General features: G+C 39.9%; 1 protein-coding gene across 1 annotated transcript in view; it reads right to left on the reverse strand.

The window, feature by feature from the left end:
• Positions 1-20556, reverse strand: part of PGM5 (phosphoglucomutase 5) — a 191140-nt gene that overhangs the window by 157390 nt on the left and 13194 nt on the right. Inside the window, exons 2-3 of the mRNA XM_082656339.1 lie at positions 9271-9433; positions 2244-2390 (exon numbers count right to left, since the gene is read on the reverse strand). Of these exons, the coding sequence (XP_082512465.1) occupies positions 2244-2390; positions 9271-9433 (310 nt within the window). The remainder of the gene's footprint in view (positions 1-2243; positions 2391-9270; positions 9434-20556) is intronic.

Genomic DNA, 20556 nt, shown 5'->3' on the forward strand with positions numbered 1-20556 from the left:
AATTAAAAGTTAATCTATATGAACTGTACATCTAAAAATGATTAACGAGATATACTTTACGTTACATATATTTTACCACAATAAAAAACTAATCTATAAAATAAAAGGTTATGGCTTGAAGTTTTACTCACTCTACAATTTAGGATATTTTTGGCAATTATTTCATTCTGGTTCTTTTCAGAAATTCCTGAACCACTTGTCTAAATACATTTGGTATTTATAGCAGATAACACATAGTACCAAACAGAAATGTAAAAAACAAGGAAGCAAGTAGAATTCCATGAAAACTGAAAGTTCACATCACATAGTTCATGCTCTTCATCCTTTAAGGTGAAATGTCAAAGACTGGTTTGTTTCCAATTAACTCAAGCCTTGCTCAACATTTAAAACAGCAAGAACACAGTACATAAATTATCCCAAATAATTATCTCCAAATTCTTCTTGGGAGCCAGGGAATGTCTCTATCTACCTCGTGGTATCTGTAGCATTATAGAAAACTCATCAAGCTAGCAATGTGCCTGGAGCAGTGGGCCTGAATCTGAGCTCACCAAACATTTGGGTCTCTTGGACAACAAATACAATTGTGAAGATACCATAAATAAATAAATAAAATTTCTTCCTGATGGTAATACCTGCTTTTTCTTAGTCATCTTATTTGCCAGTCCTTCTAAACATATGTAATCAAGTACACTTAAATCATTTGTTTAACATAAAATATCCCTTGCGGACTTCCCTGGTGGTGCAGTGGTTAAGAATCCGCCTGCCAATACAGGGGACACTGTTTCAAGTCCTGGTGCGGGAAGATCCCACATGCTGCGGAGCAACTAAGCCCATGCGCCACAACTACTGAGCCTGCACTCTAGAACCCGCGAGCCACAACTAATGAGCCCTGTGCCACAACTACTGAAGCCCGTGCACCTAGAGCCCGTGCTCTGCAACAAGAGAAGCCACCGCAATGAGAAGCCTGCGCACCGCAAGGAAGAGTAGCCCCCGCTCACCACAACTAGAGAAAGCCTGCGTGCAACAACAAAGACTCAACACGGACATATACATACATACATACATACATACATATATACATAAATAAAATTTGAAAATAAATAAATAAATAATATATCCCTTGCTTTTAGTTGTCAAGCGATTGTGCAAGCGTGTGTGTGTGTGTGTGTGCAAACTCTCAACTAGATTAGTAAAATCAGGAACTGTTGCTTCCAATAAATATCACATGGTTTTCAATTAATTTCTGCTCACTAGCTAAGCAAGCAATTGACTCAAGATCTTCCAAGTCAAATGTGGTAGAGTTGGCCCAACACTGTGACTCCAAACAGTCCATTTCAAGCTCTTTTCTGTCCCTAAAATACCATGTGGCCATGAGCCAGGTAACTAAATTAACTAAATTAAATTACTTGTAAAATAAGGATACCATCTTAACACAAACTGGATTTAAGCTTATAGGGGCACTGAAGGAGTAAAAAATTGTTAGTTTTATTGCTACTTATATGCCTTCTAGGAAAGAAACAATAGGATAATATAAAGGGTGAAAAAATGATATGCATATCCATGGCATTAATGTTGTTATATGGTTCAATATTAATCTACAAATTGAAAGGTTATAATGGAGGACTTAGAGGCTTTATTCATTCTATAGTACAGGATAATATTTTTTGACAGCTTCATCCCAGTTTTTCAATTCTTGAACCATTTTCCTAAATCCATTTGGTACTTTGTAAATTCCTTTGTAAAATCTCCTAACACGGAGTGTAATGTAGAGCAGGTGATCATCAATTGTGCATTGAATCAACATGAACTGCGTGGTTCTGGCTTGGAAAAGAAATGCCTACCTTCCATGGGAAATTTTAATAACCCCACTACCTTTTAAGGTCTCTTCTTAATTATCTAAAGTATTTCGGTATGTTCACCTTAATTGCTTAGAAAAGCAAAGACACGTTTTGGCTCCACAGCCTATTCCTGGAACACTGTAAAAGAGTCAGCCATGAAATGTTCCCTATGCCAAAAATGATAGAGAGTTTGGAAAGTCGTTTTTGAAAGTTTGCCAGTTCTAAATATCTTGGCTGCCTTTATTTCTCTCTGCACCACACTCAGATTACATCTACTTATCAAGTGCCACTCCTGAGATTGATAATTCCATCACTTTCGTGTGTGCTTTTCCCTGAAGAAAAAACCAGAGTCACGCCCATCCACGGAGTTATTCTGATTTCTTCAAAATACTGTTTCTCTGTTACCTCTAAACGGTTTGAATTTGTTCTCCAGGTCAAACTCTTGTCTTCCTAGTCGAGACAGGTCGATTCGTAAATCAGGGCATATGGCGTATTCCTCGATTGTTTTGCTGATCTGATAGATTTTGTCTGAGACGACATCTGGCGCAGGACCTAAAATTTGAAAATAATGCACCACCGAAAATAAATCTGCTTAAAAATTAAATCAGAGAAATGTTAGTTCCTCCTCCACCAAGCAGGAGAAAGATTCATTTTTGCTCTAGACAATGGTCACCAGTTCACAGTTCGATGTACCTCGATATTTCTTATCCTTCCACTCTGGAGGAAACGTGGCCAGCCTCACCTGTTCCATGTAGGCCAATAACCCACATGTTGGTTTGTTTTAATCCACTTCTAAACAATGATATGTCTTCCCTAAAAATAGTCGCACACCTGCCAGGGAGACCTGGTTATGTCATCAGCTTTATTCAGGATATGAGACACAAACAGGATATGCATTTGACAGAACTGAGGGATTCCAGATTTTAACTGCAGCTTCCCAAGTGCACCTAGAGAAAGAAAATACGATTTCTACTCCCAGACCTGCTGCCTATTTGATGCATAAGCTGACCAGGATACATTATTTTCCCCAACTCACACTCTCTAGTGACTCCCAAGTTTTTAAAGTGAGGTTTAAAATATCTGATGCACTTCCTCACAAGGTCAAGCTGACAGTTAAGGTGAAGTGATAGGCTTTAAATGAACTGAACATGAAATCAATGGTTGTCCTCCTTTAATTTTTCTTTTCTTTTTAATTTTTATATCTTCATGCAAGCAACTTTAGGTTTTCTACGAGTTTGGGAATCAAATAAATAAGTAGATTGAAAGATCTAAAACATAAATAATTGATAACTTTGTATATTGATCTCACTCACCAGCTGTAACTTTCTACTGAACAGAAATTATTTCTTGATTTCTTTTATATCCCAGCGCTTAGGGCTACACTGCCCAATTCAATAGCTGCTAGCCACATGTGGCTCTTGAACATTTGAAATGTGACTAGTCAAACTGACATGTGCTGCAGTTACAAAATACACATCAAACTTTGAAGAGTTATAGAAAAATAGAATACATTACATTAATAATTTTATAGTAACATGTTGAAGTGATAATATTTTGGATATATTAAGTTAAATAAAATATATTATTCATTTCACCTGCTTCTTTTTACTTTTTTAGGTAGCTACTAGAAAATTTTTAATTACAAATGTGGCTCACAATATATTTCTTTCTTTTTTTTTTAACATCTTTATTGGAGTATAATTGCTTTACAATGGTGTGTTAGTTTCTGCTTTATAACAAAGTGAATCAACTATACATATACATATACCCCCATATCCCCTCCCTCTTGCGTCTCCCTCCCCCACTCCCTATCCCACCCCTCTATGTGGTCACAAAGCACCGAGCTGATCCCCCTGAGCTATGTGGCTGCTTCCCACTAGCTATCTATTTTACATTTGGTAGTGTATATATGTCCATGCCACTCTCTCACTTCATCCCAGTTTACCCTTCCACCTCCCCGTGTCCTCAAGTCCATTCTCTATGTCTGCGTCTTTATTCCTGTCCTGCCCCTAGGTTCTTCAGAACCTTTTTTTTTTTATTCCAGATATATGTGTTAGCATGCGGTATTTGTTTTTCTCTTTCTGACTTACTTCACTCTGTATGACAGGCTCTAGGTTCATCCAGCTCACTACAAATAACAATTCCATTTCTTTTTATGGCTGAGTAATATTCCATTGTATATATGTACCACATCTTCTTTATCCATTCATCTGTCGATGGACACTTAGGTTGCTTCCATGTCCTGGCTATTGTAAATAGAGCTGCAATGAACATAGTGGTACATGACTCTTTTTGAATTATGGTTTTCTCAGGGTATATGCACAGTAGTGGGATTGCTGGGTTGTATGGTGGTTCTATTTTTAGTTTTTTAAGGAACCTCCATACTGTTCTCCATAGTGGCTGTATCAATTTACATTCCCACCAACAGTGCAAGAGGGTTCCCTTTTTTCCACACCCTCTCCAGCATTTATTGTTTCTAGATTTTTTGATGATGGCCATTCTGACCGGTGTGAGGTGATACCTCACTGTGGTTCTGATTTGCATTTCTCTAATGATTAGTGATGTTGAGCATTCTCTCATGTGTTTGTTGGCAATCTGTATATATTCTTTGGAGAAATGTCTATTGGGGTCTTCTGCCCATTTTTGGATTGGGTTGTTTGTTTGTTTTTTGATGTTGAGCTGCATGAGCTGCTTCACAATATATTTCTATTGGACAGTGCTGCCTTAGAGCATAGCACTGTTACCGTCTCCCAAAAAAGGTTCACTGAACATATAAAAAGGAATAATGACCAAACTCATCAAGTTGCATACCTTAAATGTGTGCCGGTTTTTTATATATCAATTACATCTCAATAAAGCAGGGGAAGAGGGGGGAAAGGAACAGCAATAGCACCATTTCAGTGGATAGAAAAGAGCCTAGTAGATTTTACCCACGTTTTCTCACATAGGAAAAGTGAAGACCACAAAGAAGTAAACATAGCCCTTCTCAGCTTCACTCCTTACCATTTTTTATTCTTTTGCAAAACTTAAAAAGTAGAGTGCTATTTACTTTTTGCATTTGTTTATGCTTGCCAGATGACACACGTCTATCCCTCTGCCTCCCAGGCACCACACTACGTTCTTGGGATGTTTCCATCACATTTTAAAAGTCTCCATCTGAGTTTGTTTGCCAAAGCACACTGATTTCCAAAAGCAACACTGATAACCTCTGAGTCCATCAGCATCCTCTGCATCTCTTCACATCTTCCCGGTTCTTGACATCTTCCACTCCAGTGACTTCCCTCTTCATTTTAGTCAATTCCTAGTACAGTCCTAGTACTGTCTTTTGATATGCTTCTTGCAAAAATATCAAATTTGAGTATCTTAATCCCACAAATTCCTAATCTTTCATCTACCCTACTTTGTACCCCTGTGAACCTGTTCCTCATTCCTATACTGATGCCCAACATCACTTGATTACTCCCAGGCCATCGGTCCATTTCATTTCACTGGTCTCTTATCCCAGAAGGACCCTATGGTCTAGCATTTGAGCCTTGCCTTTGTTAGTACAATAAGACAAGCCAACATTTGTTGAAACTTACACATACCACCTTTCACATCGTACGTGGAATTCAGCATTCACAAAAAGCAGATGAAGTAAGAATCATTAGTATCCTCATTTTCCAAATAAGCAAACTGAAATTGGAAGAGGTGACCTTAAGACAGGTCACATCACTCGTGTGACAGAGGCTGGGTTTGACTCCTAATAGTCTGATGTCAGCTCAGACACTCTTAACAACTACCAGCCCACCTTATGCTCTGCCATGCCCGCACTGCCATTCCCCAATCCCGGGACATCACCATCATCTGCTCCATTGCTGCTATTCCCACACTCCCCCCATGCATTACTGAAGGCAGTCGTGAAATTACACCAACTGGCTCCCCCGAAAAATGAGACTGCTTAACTTCAACTCGGTCCTCACAACCCCTCAGGAATCCTCAACAAATTTCCCAGAGGACCTTTTAGAAAACATATCCATTTATCCCCTTCTCTATCCTTTCCCCGTTATCAGAGCAAGTTACATTTCCTCTTCTTTTTTTTCAACAGATATAGGCAAGTATTTCCCAAAACTTCCACTCTGCACCCTCAAAGTGCTTCTTTCCCTCATCTCTGCCTCCTTACTCAGAAGTTCTACCTACTTCTCAGAATCTAGGTTCCAAATGAGCTCCACAGCTTATGAGTTCTATGACACTGGGCAAGTTTTTTAAACCATGAGGATTAAATGAGAACATGTATGTAAAGTTCTGACTATGAAGCTTGGCACACTGTAATTATTCCAAAAACTCAGTATTTTTATTACTGATTCCTTTTGTCCTCTAGCACCTTCTCTGCTATTTAAAAACATGCTCAGAAAGGTCCTGTCCTCTAAATAATTAAAAAGCAACATAGCTTTAGATGTGTCCTATTTCCCTGGATGTGCCTACTAATTCTATAGACACTTCACTTTTAACTTATGCCATAAGATGTATTTGTATGACACCCAATAGAAGAGATGAATGTCTGCAACTTCAGATGAAGGATAACATGGTAAAACTCACTCTAAGTGGGAAGAAACCAACTGAATCTCTCCATGCCATCAGGAATGTTAGTCTCATTAATGATGCCAAGACATGTAAACATGAAGAATTAAATGTAAGAGGAAGGACTTTCAACAGAGTTAAAGGCTAAACGATAAGTTCAACCCCCTCCCCCTATTCAGGATATGACTGAACAGGTCTCATAACCTCCTGTAATTCGGTCTACGAAATGGTTATTTAAATAATATCTTCCCCTTTTATGCCTCACAAGTTATCATAGAGATGACTAAGATTCTCTTGCAAGACACGAAGTCAGACATTAATTTAAATGCTTAAATACACAATTTAGTTTGGCAACTTATATATTACATTGCTCTACAAATTCCCATTTTCTGAGCTCATGAAATGGCCTGTGTTATCAGTGTGCAGAACACCTACGCACTGCATATTTTTTCCTGAAATATTCAGTAGCTGCTGCAAGACTAGATGTTGGCCCTAGGTGTGCTTCTTAGTGAAGCAGGGTTTCTTGAATCACACTTTCAAGAATGAGGCTCCTCATAAGGTGTTTTTTTTAACACGATGTGAGTAATGTTCTTTCTCTGGATAATGTCCAAAATGGCTGCAAGGAGGGGGCAATCATGTACTTCCCCTTCAGGATGTGCTATTTTGCCTGGGCCAGGAATGCTTCATAATGGCAACAGTTGTTGGTTAAAATTCAGCTCCCACCCACATATACACGAAGACTCAGTATTCTAGATTAAAAGAGATTTAAGAGACTTAAAAAACAGATGCAGGGGGGTGGGATGAATTGGGAGATTGGGATTGACATATTTACACTACTATGTATAAAATAGGTCACTAATGAGAACCTACTACATAGCACAGGTAACTCTACTCAGTGCTCTGTGGTGACCTAAATGGGACGGAAATCTTAAAAGGAGGGGATATATGTATACGTATAACTAATTCACTTTGCTGTACAGCAGAAAGTAACACAACATTGTAAAGCAGCTATACTCCAATAAAAATTAATTTAAAAAATAAATAAATAAAATTAAAATTTAAAAAAACAAATGAAATGCATGGTTCTGGGATAAAACTTGGTTTGAACAAAACAGATGTAAATAACATCCGGGGGATACTTGGAAAATTCTGAATACAGATTAGGTTTTAGATGATATTACAGAATTAGTATTATTTTTGTTAGGTGTGATCATGCAGTTATACAGGAATACGTCTTTATTTTAAAGAGATGTCAGAAATATTTGGGTGCAAAATATCTTCATGCTGTAATTTACCTTTAAGCAAAATGGAAAAACAAAGTAATGGAAACATGGTATCCATTTATTATCCTTCCTGCCTTTACATATGTTCAAAAAAATTTTTAATTCACCCCTATACACGTACCCCACCCCAATAGGACTTCTAAACTATAAATTTCTATAAATATAAGAAGAAGTGAAATAATTCTAAGCATGTCAGTGAGAGAAAGTCAACACTATAGGAAAGAGAGAATGTAGGACTTATGCTAAGGAGTCATCTGTCTGACCATGTGACCTTGAGTAAACAGCCTCTCAGGGCTTTGATTTCTTCACCTATAAAATGACAGAAATGATCTAAATGATTTTGAGGGTCTGTTCCAATTTTAAAATCCAGAGTCCTTCCATGTCAGATAAGCATCAACATTCAACCGTTTCACTGTGCTGAGGAGTACAGAGGACCAAAATGGGTTTGAGACCCCATTATGCCATTTCCTCATCATGTCACCCTGGGCGACGTGATGCTTAATTTTATGCGTCAACTTGCTTTGGCCACAGAGAGCCCAGATGTTCATTTAAACGTTATTCTGGGTATGTCTGTGAGGGTGTTTCTGGATAAGATTAACATTTGAATCAGTAGACTGAGTAAAGCAGATTGCCCTCCCCAGTGCGGCTGGGCCTCATCCAACCCACTGAAGGCTTGGACAGAACAAAAAACTGAGAAAGGGAGAATCCACTCTCCACCTGACTGTTTCCAGCTGACACACTGGCCCCTCCTGACTCAGACTGGACCTTACACTCTGCTGCTTCTCAGGCCTTCGGACTCAGATCAGAACCCTAACATCCATTGGCTCTCCTGGGCCTCCAGCTTGCTGACCAAAGATCTTGGGACTTCTCAGCCTCCATAATCACATGAGCCAATTCCTTAAAATAAATCCCTATACAGATCTTCCTCAACTTACAATGGAGTCATAGTCCGATCAACCCATCGTAAACTGAAAACATCGTAAGTCGAAAATGCATTTAATACACCTAACATCATGGTTTAGCCTAGCCTACCTTAAGAGTGCTCAGGACACCGATGTTAGTCACCACTTCTACAAAATCATCTATCACAAAGCCTACTTTAAGGTAAAGTGCTGAATATCTCATATAATTTATTGAATACTTACCGAAACTGAAAAACAGAAATGATTGAATGGGTACAGAACGGCTGTAAGTGTACTGGCTGTTTACCCTTGTGATTGGGTGGGAGCTGCATTTGCTGCCCCTGCCCAGGATCACGAGAGAGAATCACACCACGCACACATTGCTAGCCCAGGAAAAGATCAAAATTCAAAATTCAAATGGAGTAGTTTCTATTGAATGCATATTGCTTTTACACCGTTGTAAAGTCAAAAAATCTCTAAATCAAACCATCGTAGGTTGGAGCCCGTCTATGTGTCCTATTGGTTCTGCTTCTCTGGAAAACCCTGACTAATACAGGCACCTCACTAGAAATTTCTGAGCCATTTTCTCTCTTCCTTGCTTGTCCACCATCAGTGGGTCACTGTAAGACTATGACAATATAAAAAGAAAGAAATCATGACAATTAAGTCATATTCTGAACCGCATACCTCCATTGGCAACATTAAATTTCACTCCAAACTCTCCCCCTGGTCCTCCAGGGCAGTGGCTGGCTGTCAGGATGATTCCACCAGCTGCCTTGATCTTTCTGATAATGCAGGATACAGCAGGTGTCGACAAGATGCCATTCTGTCCAATAATCAGCCGACCAATCTAGATTAGCCAAGGAAAAAAAATCAATCCAGTTACATGGGATTGAAGTGCATTTCAATGAGAAAGTGTCCCAGGCTCTATTAGCACACACTAATCACCTGGCAAAAAGAACTGAGTGGGGCTTTCCTGGTGGCACAGTGGTTGAGAGTCCGCCTGCCGATGCAGGGGACATGGGTTTGTGCCCCGGTCCGGGAAGATCCCACATGCCGCGGAGCGGCTGGGCCCATGAGCCATGGCCGCTGAGCCTGCACGTCCAGAGCCTGTGCTCCGCAACGGGAGAGGCCACAACAGTGAGAGGCCCACGTACCGCAAAAAGAAAAAAAAAAAAAGAACTGAGTGGGGTTAAGGTGGGGGGCATGTGTAAGGGGGTGGGGGGAAGGGTAGCTCAGGCGTTGTCTTTCCTTCCCCATGTCTTCAAGACCATTTGGGACACCCACATCTCAGTCAGTTATTAACCTGTAAATGGGATCTGCCTCATTGATTTTCAGTAGTTTAAAACACCTGCTTTTGCTGTACACCTGCAACAAATGACATTGTTAATCACCTATACTCCAATATGAAATAAAATTTTTTTTAATATATTAAAGAAAACACCCACTTCCGATGACCAAAGGGTTAGCTTGAATCACACGAGAAGTTCTTAGTTTATACTGGCTTAGAAACCCCACGTGTACATGCTGGAAATTACAAGAAAAAAAAACAGAGCACTTGTCTGCTTCAGCTTCCTTCTCTGCCTCAGCACAAGCTCACACAGTAGGGACCTGATCTGCTACATCCTCATCGTCTGCAAGTGTATTTTAACTGCACTGGGAAGGCCCAGTCTCCTGAAGGCAGAAGTCCTATTTTGGCAACGTGCTAGGGACATTGGAGAAATCCAGCCATGCTAGGCAGAGATCTGGAGGTCATCCATCAGTGTGGCCAGACTCTCTATAGCTACAAAACTGATTTTTTTAAAAAGAAAGAAAACAGCATAGCCCTGCAGAGCATTACTCCATATGCTTTGTTTTAAAATAGGGCCCAACGTCTTCCAATCCAGTGGTTCTCAAATGTTGCTACAAATCAGAATCATTAGTGAAGCCTAGAAAATTCTAGTACTAAGTAGTCTAGTAGTCTAGTCCAGTACTAAGACTGCCTTCCAGACCAATTATATTGGAATCTCGGGGTGGGATCCTGAGCTCCACAGTTGTTTCCAGTATTCAACCAAGTTTAGTGATCAAACCCCCTCGCTACTCAAAGGGCCAGAGGCATGGGCATTACCTGCGAGCCTGGGAGAAATGTTAAACCTCAAGCCCTACCCCACACCTACTGAATAAGAATCAGTATTTAGCAAGACCCCACCCCTTCTCCACATAATTCATTTGTCTATTAATGTTTGAGAAGTACCGACATAGCCCAGCAACCAAAACCAGCTCCCGTGTCCAGCTCAACAGCAGTTACCCTGACACCAACGATAGCATTGCTGGAAGTAGGTCACTGACCAGATATGACAATGAGAAAATAGACCAAAAAAAAAAAACCTTTAAAGGGCAAACACAAGAGCTCCAAAAACAAAGCACTCTTGCGATAATTCAGTATAGAAAGACCCACACTCTCCACAACCTCCCCAGAGCACATATTTGCAAGTGGATGAGGCAGATTATAAACAAATAAGCCTAACAGTAGTAGTGGTAGTAGTAATTACTAGTTGGGTACATATTGGAAAAAATCAGCAGGTTTCGGTGATAGAGAATAACGGGGTGTTAATTTTAATAGTAACAGTAACAATTATAAGAGCTAAGGGAGCTTGGATTTTATTCTAAGTACAAGGGGAATCCATAGAAGGGTTTTAAGCAGTGGAAGTGACCTGATCTCAGTTACATTTTTTAAAGATCATGGGCTGAGCAATCCAAAAGATCGTATTAAAAAGCAAGTCATTCACATCAGCAAAGCATTCCAATGTCTGTCCTCGTCTCCCACCAACCCCAGGTAAAGTCAAAGTCTTCATGGTCTACCAGGCCCTACATGATCTGACTGCCATCACCTGCCATTCTCCACTTCCCTCCCTCCCTCTGCTCCGGCCACACTGGCTGGTTTGCTGTTCCTCACACACATCAAGTGTGCTCAGTGCCTTTCCATTTGCTCTTTCCTCTCCTTAGAGCACTCTTATCCAGGTATTCATAAGCCTGCCCCACCCCATCCTTTGGGTTACTGTTTCAACGTCAACTAATCAAAGATAGCACCCTTGACAGCCCTATACAGTAGGGCACCCATAAGTCCGTAATTTCTCTACTGGCCTCTATTTTCTTTATCCTGTTTAGTCTTCTGTATTACACACATTACCCCTTAATATTTTCCATTTTATTTGTTTATTTTCCCACTATATATAAGTTCTAAGGACTTTGGTTTTTTCACTGCTATACTCTGAGTATCTAAAACAAACTTAGCATATACTAAGTACACAATAAGTATATGTTGAATTAATTAATTGAAAAAAATGAATGAATGATGAGGGAGTGGCTGCAATATGCGAAATGCATTAGAGACTGACAAGAGCAAAAGGAGAAAGATCAGATGGAAGGCTCTCACGGCAGAGCTGAGTGTGGACAACATCTTGGACTAGACCAGAGGCAGCAGAAATGAAGAGAAGTGATTACATTTGAATATATTTTTGGAAGGAGAATGAACAGAACATGTGGGTGGAATGAAATATGGAAGAGATATATAGTAGCCAGCCCCTAAGATGGTCCCCAATGCTCTATGCATTCTGGCATTCATGCCTCGGTGCAGGACCCTCCCACAGCGAACAAGGCAGATCTGAGTGATTAGTAGAACACCGCAGAAGCGATGGTGTGTAACTTCCAATAAATGACATTGCTGCTTCTGCCCTGCCCTCTTGGATTGTTCACTCTGGGGGAAGCAGCCACCATGTCACCAGGACACTCAAGGAGCCCTGTGTAGTCACCTGAATGGAGAGGACCTGAAGCCTCCCCCCAACAGCCAGCACCCACTTGCCAGCCGTGCAGGTGAGCCACCTTGCACTAGATCCTCCAGCCCTTCAAGCCTTCATATGACAAAGCCCCCACCAATATGCAACTGGGACCGAGTCAGAACAACCTCCCTCCTGTCCCAGAGAAACTGTAATAGTAAATACTTGTTTATTTTAAGCCACTAAGTTTTGTCATAGTTTCTTACACAGAAATAAATAACTAAAACAGGGGCAGTGAGGAAAGGAGCCAACTCACAGCTGCTACCTTTAATAACTTGATGGATGGTGGTGCCATTGATTGAGAAGGGAAAGACAAAGGACAAAAATCACACTCATATTTTATCCAGAGCCAAGATAAATCATGTTCCACATGCTTTTGTTAAAATTTATTTAGTCATTCAACTTATTTTATTGAGTATTACCATGAAACAGGCAATGTAGAAGACCCTGCAGGTACAGTAATGAATACAAATTAGTCACTACCCTCAAGGAGTAAACCTGCAGATTCAAGAATGTGAAAAATATTTGTAACTTGTGTTCATAATTTTCTCTCTCTCCCGTTTTTCAGGATTATTCTTAAAGAAATAATCTTTAAAGGGGAAAAAGGCATTATGTGTAGACACTTCCTATAGTGGTATTCATTAGAGGTAAAAAAATTTTGTTAAATCATTATAAATGACTAATAATGAAGAACCTGTAAAATAAAGTGCGATGTATCAACTTATGGAATATTCTTCAGCCATCTAAAAGGATTATTATGAAGACCGAGCACCTGTGGCAGACCACAGAAAGTTATGCTCCCCTTTCACAGGGCAGGACTGTTGCTGGGCAGCAGCTGCCCAGCCGGGGGCTACACTTTCCAGACCACCCTTGCATCTAGGTGTGGCCACATGACCAGTTCTCGCAATGAGTGATAAACTACTATGAGAATGAGAAAGAAGTAACGTGTGTTCCTTCTGGGCTAAGGCTGTTAAGGAGTAGACACGTCTTCTCCTCACTGCTTATTTCCCCTTCCACAGACTCAACACAGGTGACCACACAGCTCGAGGAGATGCCAGAGCAAGAAGATGAAAAGAACCTGGGTGCCTAACTCACAGGATGGGCAAGAGTCTTTGTTCACCAGCAAAATCCCCATTGGACTATTACGTGAGTGAGAAATAATTTTCTATTGTTTTTAAGGGAATAAAAATTGCCGAGGAGACCTTTAACTCTCCTGGAGGAGGAGTAAGACATGGAGATCACCTTCCTCCCCACAAATACATCAGAAATACATCTACATGTAGAACACCAGAACACCTACTGAATGATGGAAGAAGACCTGACTTCCCAAAAGCCATGTGACTGACAGGGTCTTCATGCTCCGGCCGGGTGTCAGGGCTGAGCTTCTGAGGTGGGAGAGCCGAGTTCAGGACATTGGTCCACCACAGACCTCCTGGCTCCACATAATATCAAATGGCAAAAGCTCTCCCAGAGATCACCATCTCAATGCTAAGACCCAGCTCCACTCAATGACCAGCAAGCTACAGTGCTGGACACCCCATGCCAGATGACTAGCAAGACAGGAACACAACCACAACCATTAGCAGAGAGGCTGCCTAAAATCATAAGGTCACAGACACCCCAAAACACACCACCGGACATGGTCCTGCCCACCAGAAAGACAAGATCCAGCCTCATCCACCACAACACAGGCACCAGTCCCTTCCACCAGGAAACCTACATAACCCACTGAACCAACCTTAGCCACTGGGGGCAGACACGAAAAACAACGGGAACTACGAACCTGCAGCCTGCAAAAAGGAGACCCCAAACACAGTAAGTTAAGCAAAATGAGAAGACAGAGAAACACACAGCAGATGAAGGAGAAGGGTAAAAACCCAGCAGACCAAACAAATGAAGAGGAAATAGACAGTCTACCTGAAAAAGAATTCAGAGTAATGATGGTAAAGATGATCCAAAATTTTGGAAATACAATGGAGAAAATACAAGAAACGTTTAACAAGGACCTAGAAGAACTAAAACGCAAACAAACAATGATGTACAACAAAATAAATGAAATTAAAAATTCCCTAGAAGGAATCAATAGCAGAATAACTGAGGTAGAAGAACGGATAAGTGACCTGGAAGATAAAATAGTGGACATAACTACCGCAGAGCAGAATAAAGAAAAAAGAATGAAAAGAATTGAGGACAGTCCCAGAGACCTCTGGGACAACATTAAATGCACCAACATTCGAATTATAGGGGTTCCAGAAGAAGGAGAGAAAAAGAAAAGGACTGAGAAAATATTTGAAGGATTATAGTTCAAAACTTTCCTAATATGGGAAAGGAAAAAGTCAATCAAGTCCAGGAAGTGCAGAGAGTCCCATACAGGATAAATCCAAGGCGAAACACACCAAGACACATATTAATCAAACTATCAAAAATTAAATACAAAGAAAAAATATTAAAAGCAGCAAGGGAAAAATAACATACAAGGGAATCCCCATAAGGTTAACAGCTGATCTTTCAACAGAAACTCTGCAAGCCAGAAGGGAGCAGCAGGACATATTTAAAGTGATGAAAGGGAAAAAACTACAACCAAGATTACTCTACCCAGCAGGGATCTCATTCAGATTCGATGGAGAAATTAAAACCTTTACAGACAAGCAAAAGCTGAGAGAATTCAGCACCACCGAACCAGCTGTACAGCTGTACCAGCTTCTTTAGCAGGAAACACAAGAGAAGGAAAAGAACTACAAAAACAAACCCAAAACAATTAAGAAAATGGTAATAGGAACATACATATCGATAACTACCTTAAATGTAAATGGATTAAATGCTCCAACCAAAAGACATAGACTGCCTGAATGGATACAACAAGAAGACCCATATATATACTGCCTACAAGAGACCCATTTCAGACCTAGGGACACATACACACTGAAAGTGAGGGGATGGAAAAAGATATTCCATGCAAATGGAAATCAAAAGAAAGCTAGAGTAGCAATTCTCATATCAGACAAAATAGACTTTAAAATAAATATTACAAGAGACAAAGAAGGACAATACATAATGATTAAGGGATCAATCCAAGAAGAAGATATAGCAATTGTAATTATTTATGCACCCAACATAGGAGCACCTCAATACATAAGGCAAATGCTAACAGCCATAAAAGGGGAAATCTACAGTTACTCAATCATAGTAGGGGACTTTAACACCCTACTTTCACCAATGGACAGACCATCCAAAATGAAAATAAATAAGGAAACACAAGCTTTAAATGATACACTAAATAAGATGGACTTAATTGATATTTAAAGGACATTCCATCCAGAATAACAGATTACATTTTCCTCTCAAGTGCTCATGGAACATTCTCCAGGATAGATCATATCTTGGATAACAAATCAAGCCTTGATTAACTTAAGAAAACTGAAATCATATCAAGTATCTTTCCTACCACAATGCTATGAGACTAGATATCAATTACAGGAAAAAATCTGTAAAAAGTACAAACACATGGAGGCTAAACAATACACTACATAATAACCAAGAGATCACTGAAGAAATCAAAGAGGAAATCAAAAAATACCTAGAAACAAATGACAATGAAATCACGATGACCCAAAACCTATGGGATGCAGCAAAAGCAGTTTTAAGAGGGAAGTTTATAGCAATACAATCCTACCTCAAGAAACAAGAAACATCTCAAACAACCTAACCTTGCACCTAAAGCAATTAGAGAAAGAAGAACAAAAAAACCCCAAAGTTAGCAGAAGGAGAAATCATAAAAATCAGATCAGAAATAAATGAAAAAGAAATAAAGGAACAACAGCAAAGGTCAGTAAAACAAAAAGCTGGTTCTTTCAGAAGATAAACAAAATTGATAAACCATTAGCCAGACACATCAAGAAAAAACGGGAGAAGACTCAAATCAATAGAATTAGAAATGAAAAAGGAGAAGTAACAACTGACACTGCAGAAATACAAAGGATCATGAGAGATTACTACAAGCAACTATATGCCAATAAAATGGACAACCTGTAAGAAATGGACAAATTCTTAGAAACGCACAATGTTCTGAGACTGAACCAGGAAGAAATAGAAAATATAAACAGACCAATCACAAGCGCTGAAATTGAGACTGTGATTAAAAATCTTCCAACAGGTTTCCCTGGTGGCGCAGTGGTTGAGAGTCTGCCTGCCGATGCAGGGGGCACAGGTTCGTGCCCCCGTCTGGGAAGATCCCACATGCCGCAGAGCGGCTGGGCCCGTGAGCCATGGCCACTGAGCTTGCGCGTCCAGAGCCTGTGCTCTGCAACGGGAGAGGCCACAACATTGAGAGGCCCAAGTACTGCCAAAAAAACAAAAAAAAACCTCCAGAACATAGGCATAGAGGGAACTTACCTCAACATAATAAAGGCCATATATGACAAACCCACAGCCAACATCATTCTCAATGGTGAAAAACTGAAACCATTTCCACTAAAATCAGGAACGAGACAAGGTCGTCCACTCTCACCACTCTTATTTAACATAGTTTTGGAAGTTTTAGCCACAGCAGTCAGAGAAGAAAAAGAAATAAAAGGAATCCAAATCAGAAAAGAAGAAGTAAAGCTGTCACTGTTTGCAGATGACATGGTACTATACGTAGAGAATCCTAAAGATGCTATCAGAAAACTACTAGAGCTAATTGATGAATTTGGTAAAGTAGCAGGATACAAAATTAATGCACAGAAATCTCTTGCATTCCTATACCCTAATGATGAAAAATGTGAAAGAGAAATTAAGGAAGCACTTCCATTTACCACTGCAGCAAAAAGAATAAAATATCTAGGGGTAAACCTACCTAAGGAGACAAAAGACCTGTATGCAGAAAACTGTAAGACATTGATGAAAGAAATTAAACATGTAACAAACAGATGGAGAGATATACCATGTTCTTGGATTGGAAGAATCAACACTGTGAAAATGACTATACTGCCCAAAGCAATCTACAGATTCAATGCAATCCCTATCAAACTACCACTGGCATTTTTCACAGAACCAGAACAAAAAATTTCACAATTTGTATGGAAACACAAAAGACCCCGAATAGCCAAAGCAAACTACAGAAAGAAAAATGGAGCTGGAGGAATCAGGCTCCCTGATTTCAGACTATACTACAAAGCTACAGTAATCAAGACAGTGTGGCACTGGCACAAAAACAGAAATATAGATCAATGGAACAGGATAGAAAGCCCAGAGATAAATCCATGCACCTATGGTCAACTAATCTATGACAAAGGAGGCAAGGATATACAATGGAGAAAAGACAGACTCTTCAATAGTGGTGCTGGGAAAACTGGACAGCTACATGTAAAAGAATGAAATTAGAACACTCCCTAACACCATACAGAAAAATCAACTCAAAGTGGATTAAAGACCTAAATGTAAGGCCAGACACTATAAAACTCTTAGAGGAAAACACAGGCAGAACACTCTATGACATAAATCACAGCAAGATCCTTTTTGACCCACCTCCTAGAGAAATGGAAATAAAAACAAAAATAAACAAATGGGACCTAATGAAACTTAAAAGCTTTTGCATAGCAAAGGAAACCATAAACAAGACAAAAAGACAACCCTCAGAATGGGAGAAAATATTTGCAAATGAAGCAACTGTCAAAGGATTAATCTCCAAAATATATAAGCAGCTCATGCAGCTCAATATCAAAAAACAGACAACCCAATCCAGAAATGGACAGAAGACCTAAATAGACATTTCTCCAAAGAAGATATACAGATTGCCAACAAACACATGAAAGAATGCTCAACATCACTAACCATTAGAGAAATGCAAATCAAAGGTACAATGAGGTGTCACCTCACACTGTCAGAATGGCCATCATCAAAAACTCTAGAAACAATAAATGCTGGAGAGGGTGTGGAGAAAAGGGAACCCTCTTGCACTGTTGGTGGGAATGTAAATTGATACAGCCACTGTGGAGAACAGTATGGAGGTTCCTTAAGAAACTAAAACTAGAACTACCATATGACCCAGCAATCCCACTACTGGGCATATACCCTGAGAAAGCCATAATTCAAAAAGAGTCATGTACCACAATGTTGATTGCAACCCTACTTACAATAGCCAGGACATGGAAGCAACCTAAGTGTCCATCGACAGATGAATGGATAAAGAAGATGTGACACATATATACAATGGAATATTACTCAGCCATAAAAAGAAACGAAATTGAGTTATTTGTAGTGAGCTGGATGGACCTAGAGTCTGTCATACAGAGTGAAATGAGTCAGAAAGAGAAAAACAAATACTGTATGCTAACACATATATATGGAATCTGAAAAAGAAAATGGTTCTGAAGAAACTAGGGGCAGGACAGGAATAAGCAAGACGACGTAGAGAAGGGACTTGAGGACGTGGGGAGGGGGAATGTAAATTGGGATGAAGTGAGAGAGTGGCATGGACATATATACACTACCAAACGTAAAATAAATAGCTAGTTGGAAGCAGCCGCATAGCACAGGGTGATCAGCTCAGGACTCTGAAACCACCTAGAGGGGTGGGATAAGGAGGATGGGAGGGAGGGAGGAGATATGGGGATATATGTACGCGTATAGCTGTTTCACTTTCATATAAAGCAGAAACTAATACACCATTGTAAAGTAATTATACTCCAATAAAGATGTTAAAAAAAATCAAGTTTTTTTGCTATAACAAAACATTTAAGTTTTGTTAAAACATTTAAATATTCAAGTTTATTTGCTATAACAACTTACACTTTCTTAAGTAGTAGAGAGGGAACACAGACAATGCTAAGTCAAAATGCAGATATCTAAATAACTTTTAAGCTATTACAACAATTTACAATTATGTACACTTTGGGGCTAGCACTTAGAAACATACAGAAATAAATATGTACGGTTTATTTGTTAAATAGGAGAGATTATAGATACAGTTTATCTTATTAAATTTGAATTTTTTAAAAAGGTAATATCTTCTCTGTTTAACATTAAAGTGGGAAAATACACTTGAATAAAATTTCAACCTGAAACATTTTAGTTGTCAGTGGAGGATTAATAGGAGATTAAATTCTAGTTATCTGGAAGTTTTTGCTCTGTGGATCTGCTCATTAACCCACCAATACCAAAAAAAATGAGGTAATGCTGGACACTGTATATAACTCTAGTTGAGGGACTTCTGAGAGGAGACAACTGCTGGAGGGGATGCAGGAGAGCGGGTGATGAGGCTTCTAAGATAAGAAATGGAAAATCGTGAAGATATTTGTGCCCCGGGGGAATGCTCACCAAAAAGTGACCTCAGCAAAGGAGGATTTAAATAATCAAGTGGCTAGAAGGACCAGCTCTGTCAAACCAGTCTGCCTCTTTCCCCAGCCACTCCTGTCATTGCCCAATGGGCTCGTGAACAGGGTGGCCGACGGCTGCAGGGAGGGAGATCAAGCGTGGGCTCAGCACATGGACCTCCACTCATCAAGGCTGACCTGGCTGCGGCCACCGCTGAGGGCCCTATATGCCCCCAGCAGAGACCAGCCCTCAGTCCAAACTCCACCTCTGTGTTCACATTACCCTCTCTGTGTGTCTGTTTTCTCCTCTTCTGTAAATTCTCCCTCTCCTAATTAGCCCAAGGCAAATGTCATCAGAAAAGCTATGACTTTCAAGATCTAGTAATTGATCAAAGAAACATAACCTTTGGAAGCCCTGTTGTATAAAGAAAAAGCAACGGCAACTTAAAGTTAAAAGATCTAGATATGAGTCTTTGCTCCACCCCTGACCTAAGGCAAATTGTGTCACTTGTCTGAGGCACCTTGTCTTCATCTGCAAAGTTGAGAGGGTTCAGGGTCATGAAAATTCATGTAAGATGAGATTATATAAACTCTTCATGAAATTCAACATGACCCAAATCATGCTATTGCCTTCTCCAAGCCCCTTCCCCTCCCCCAACATTTAAAATTCAATTTTAGACCTTAAATAACCCTTAAACTACCATTTCCCTTTCTGAAAAAGTCTTAGAAGTACTATTCTCTGCCAATGTTGCAGACTGCTACCTTGCAAGAAAAAGATGGTCTACTTACATCATTGGCTTTGGTTTTGTTTACAGCATTGAAGCAGGCAACATCTGACTTCTCTTCCTGAGTGAAACCCAGACCAC

The sequence above is a fragment of the Grampus griseus genome, assembly GCF_964374135.1.
Source record: "Grampus griseus genome assembly, chromosome: 6".
Lineage (NCBI taxonomy): Eukaryota > Metazoa > Chordata > Mammalia > Artiodactyla > Delphinidae > Grampus > Grampus griseus.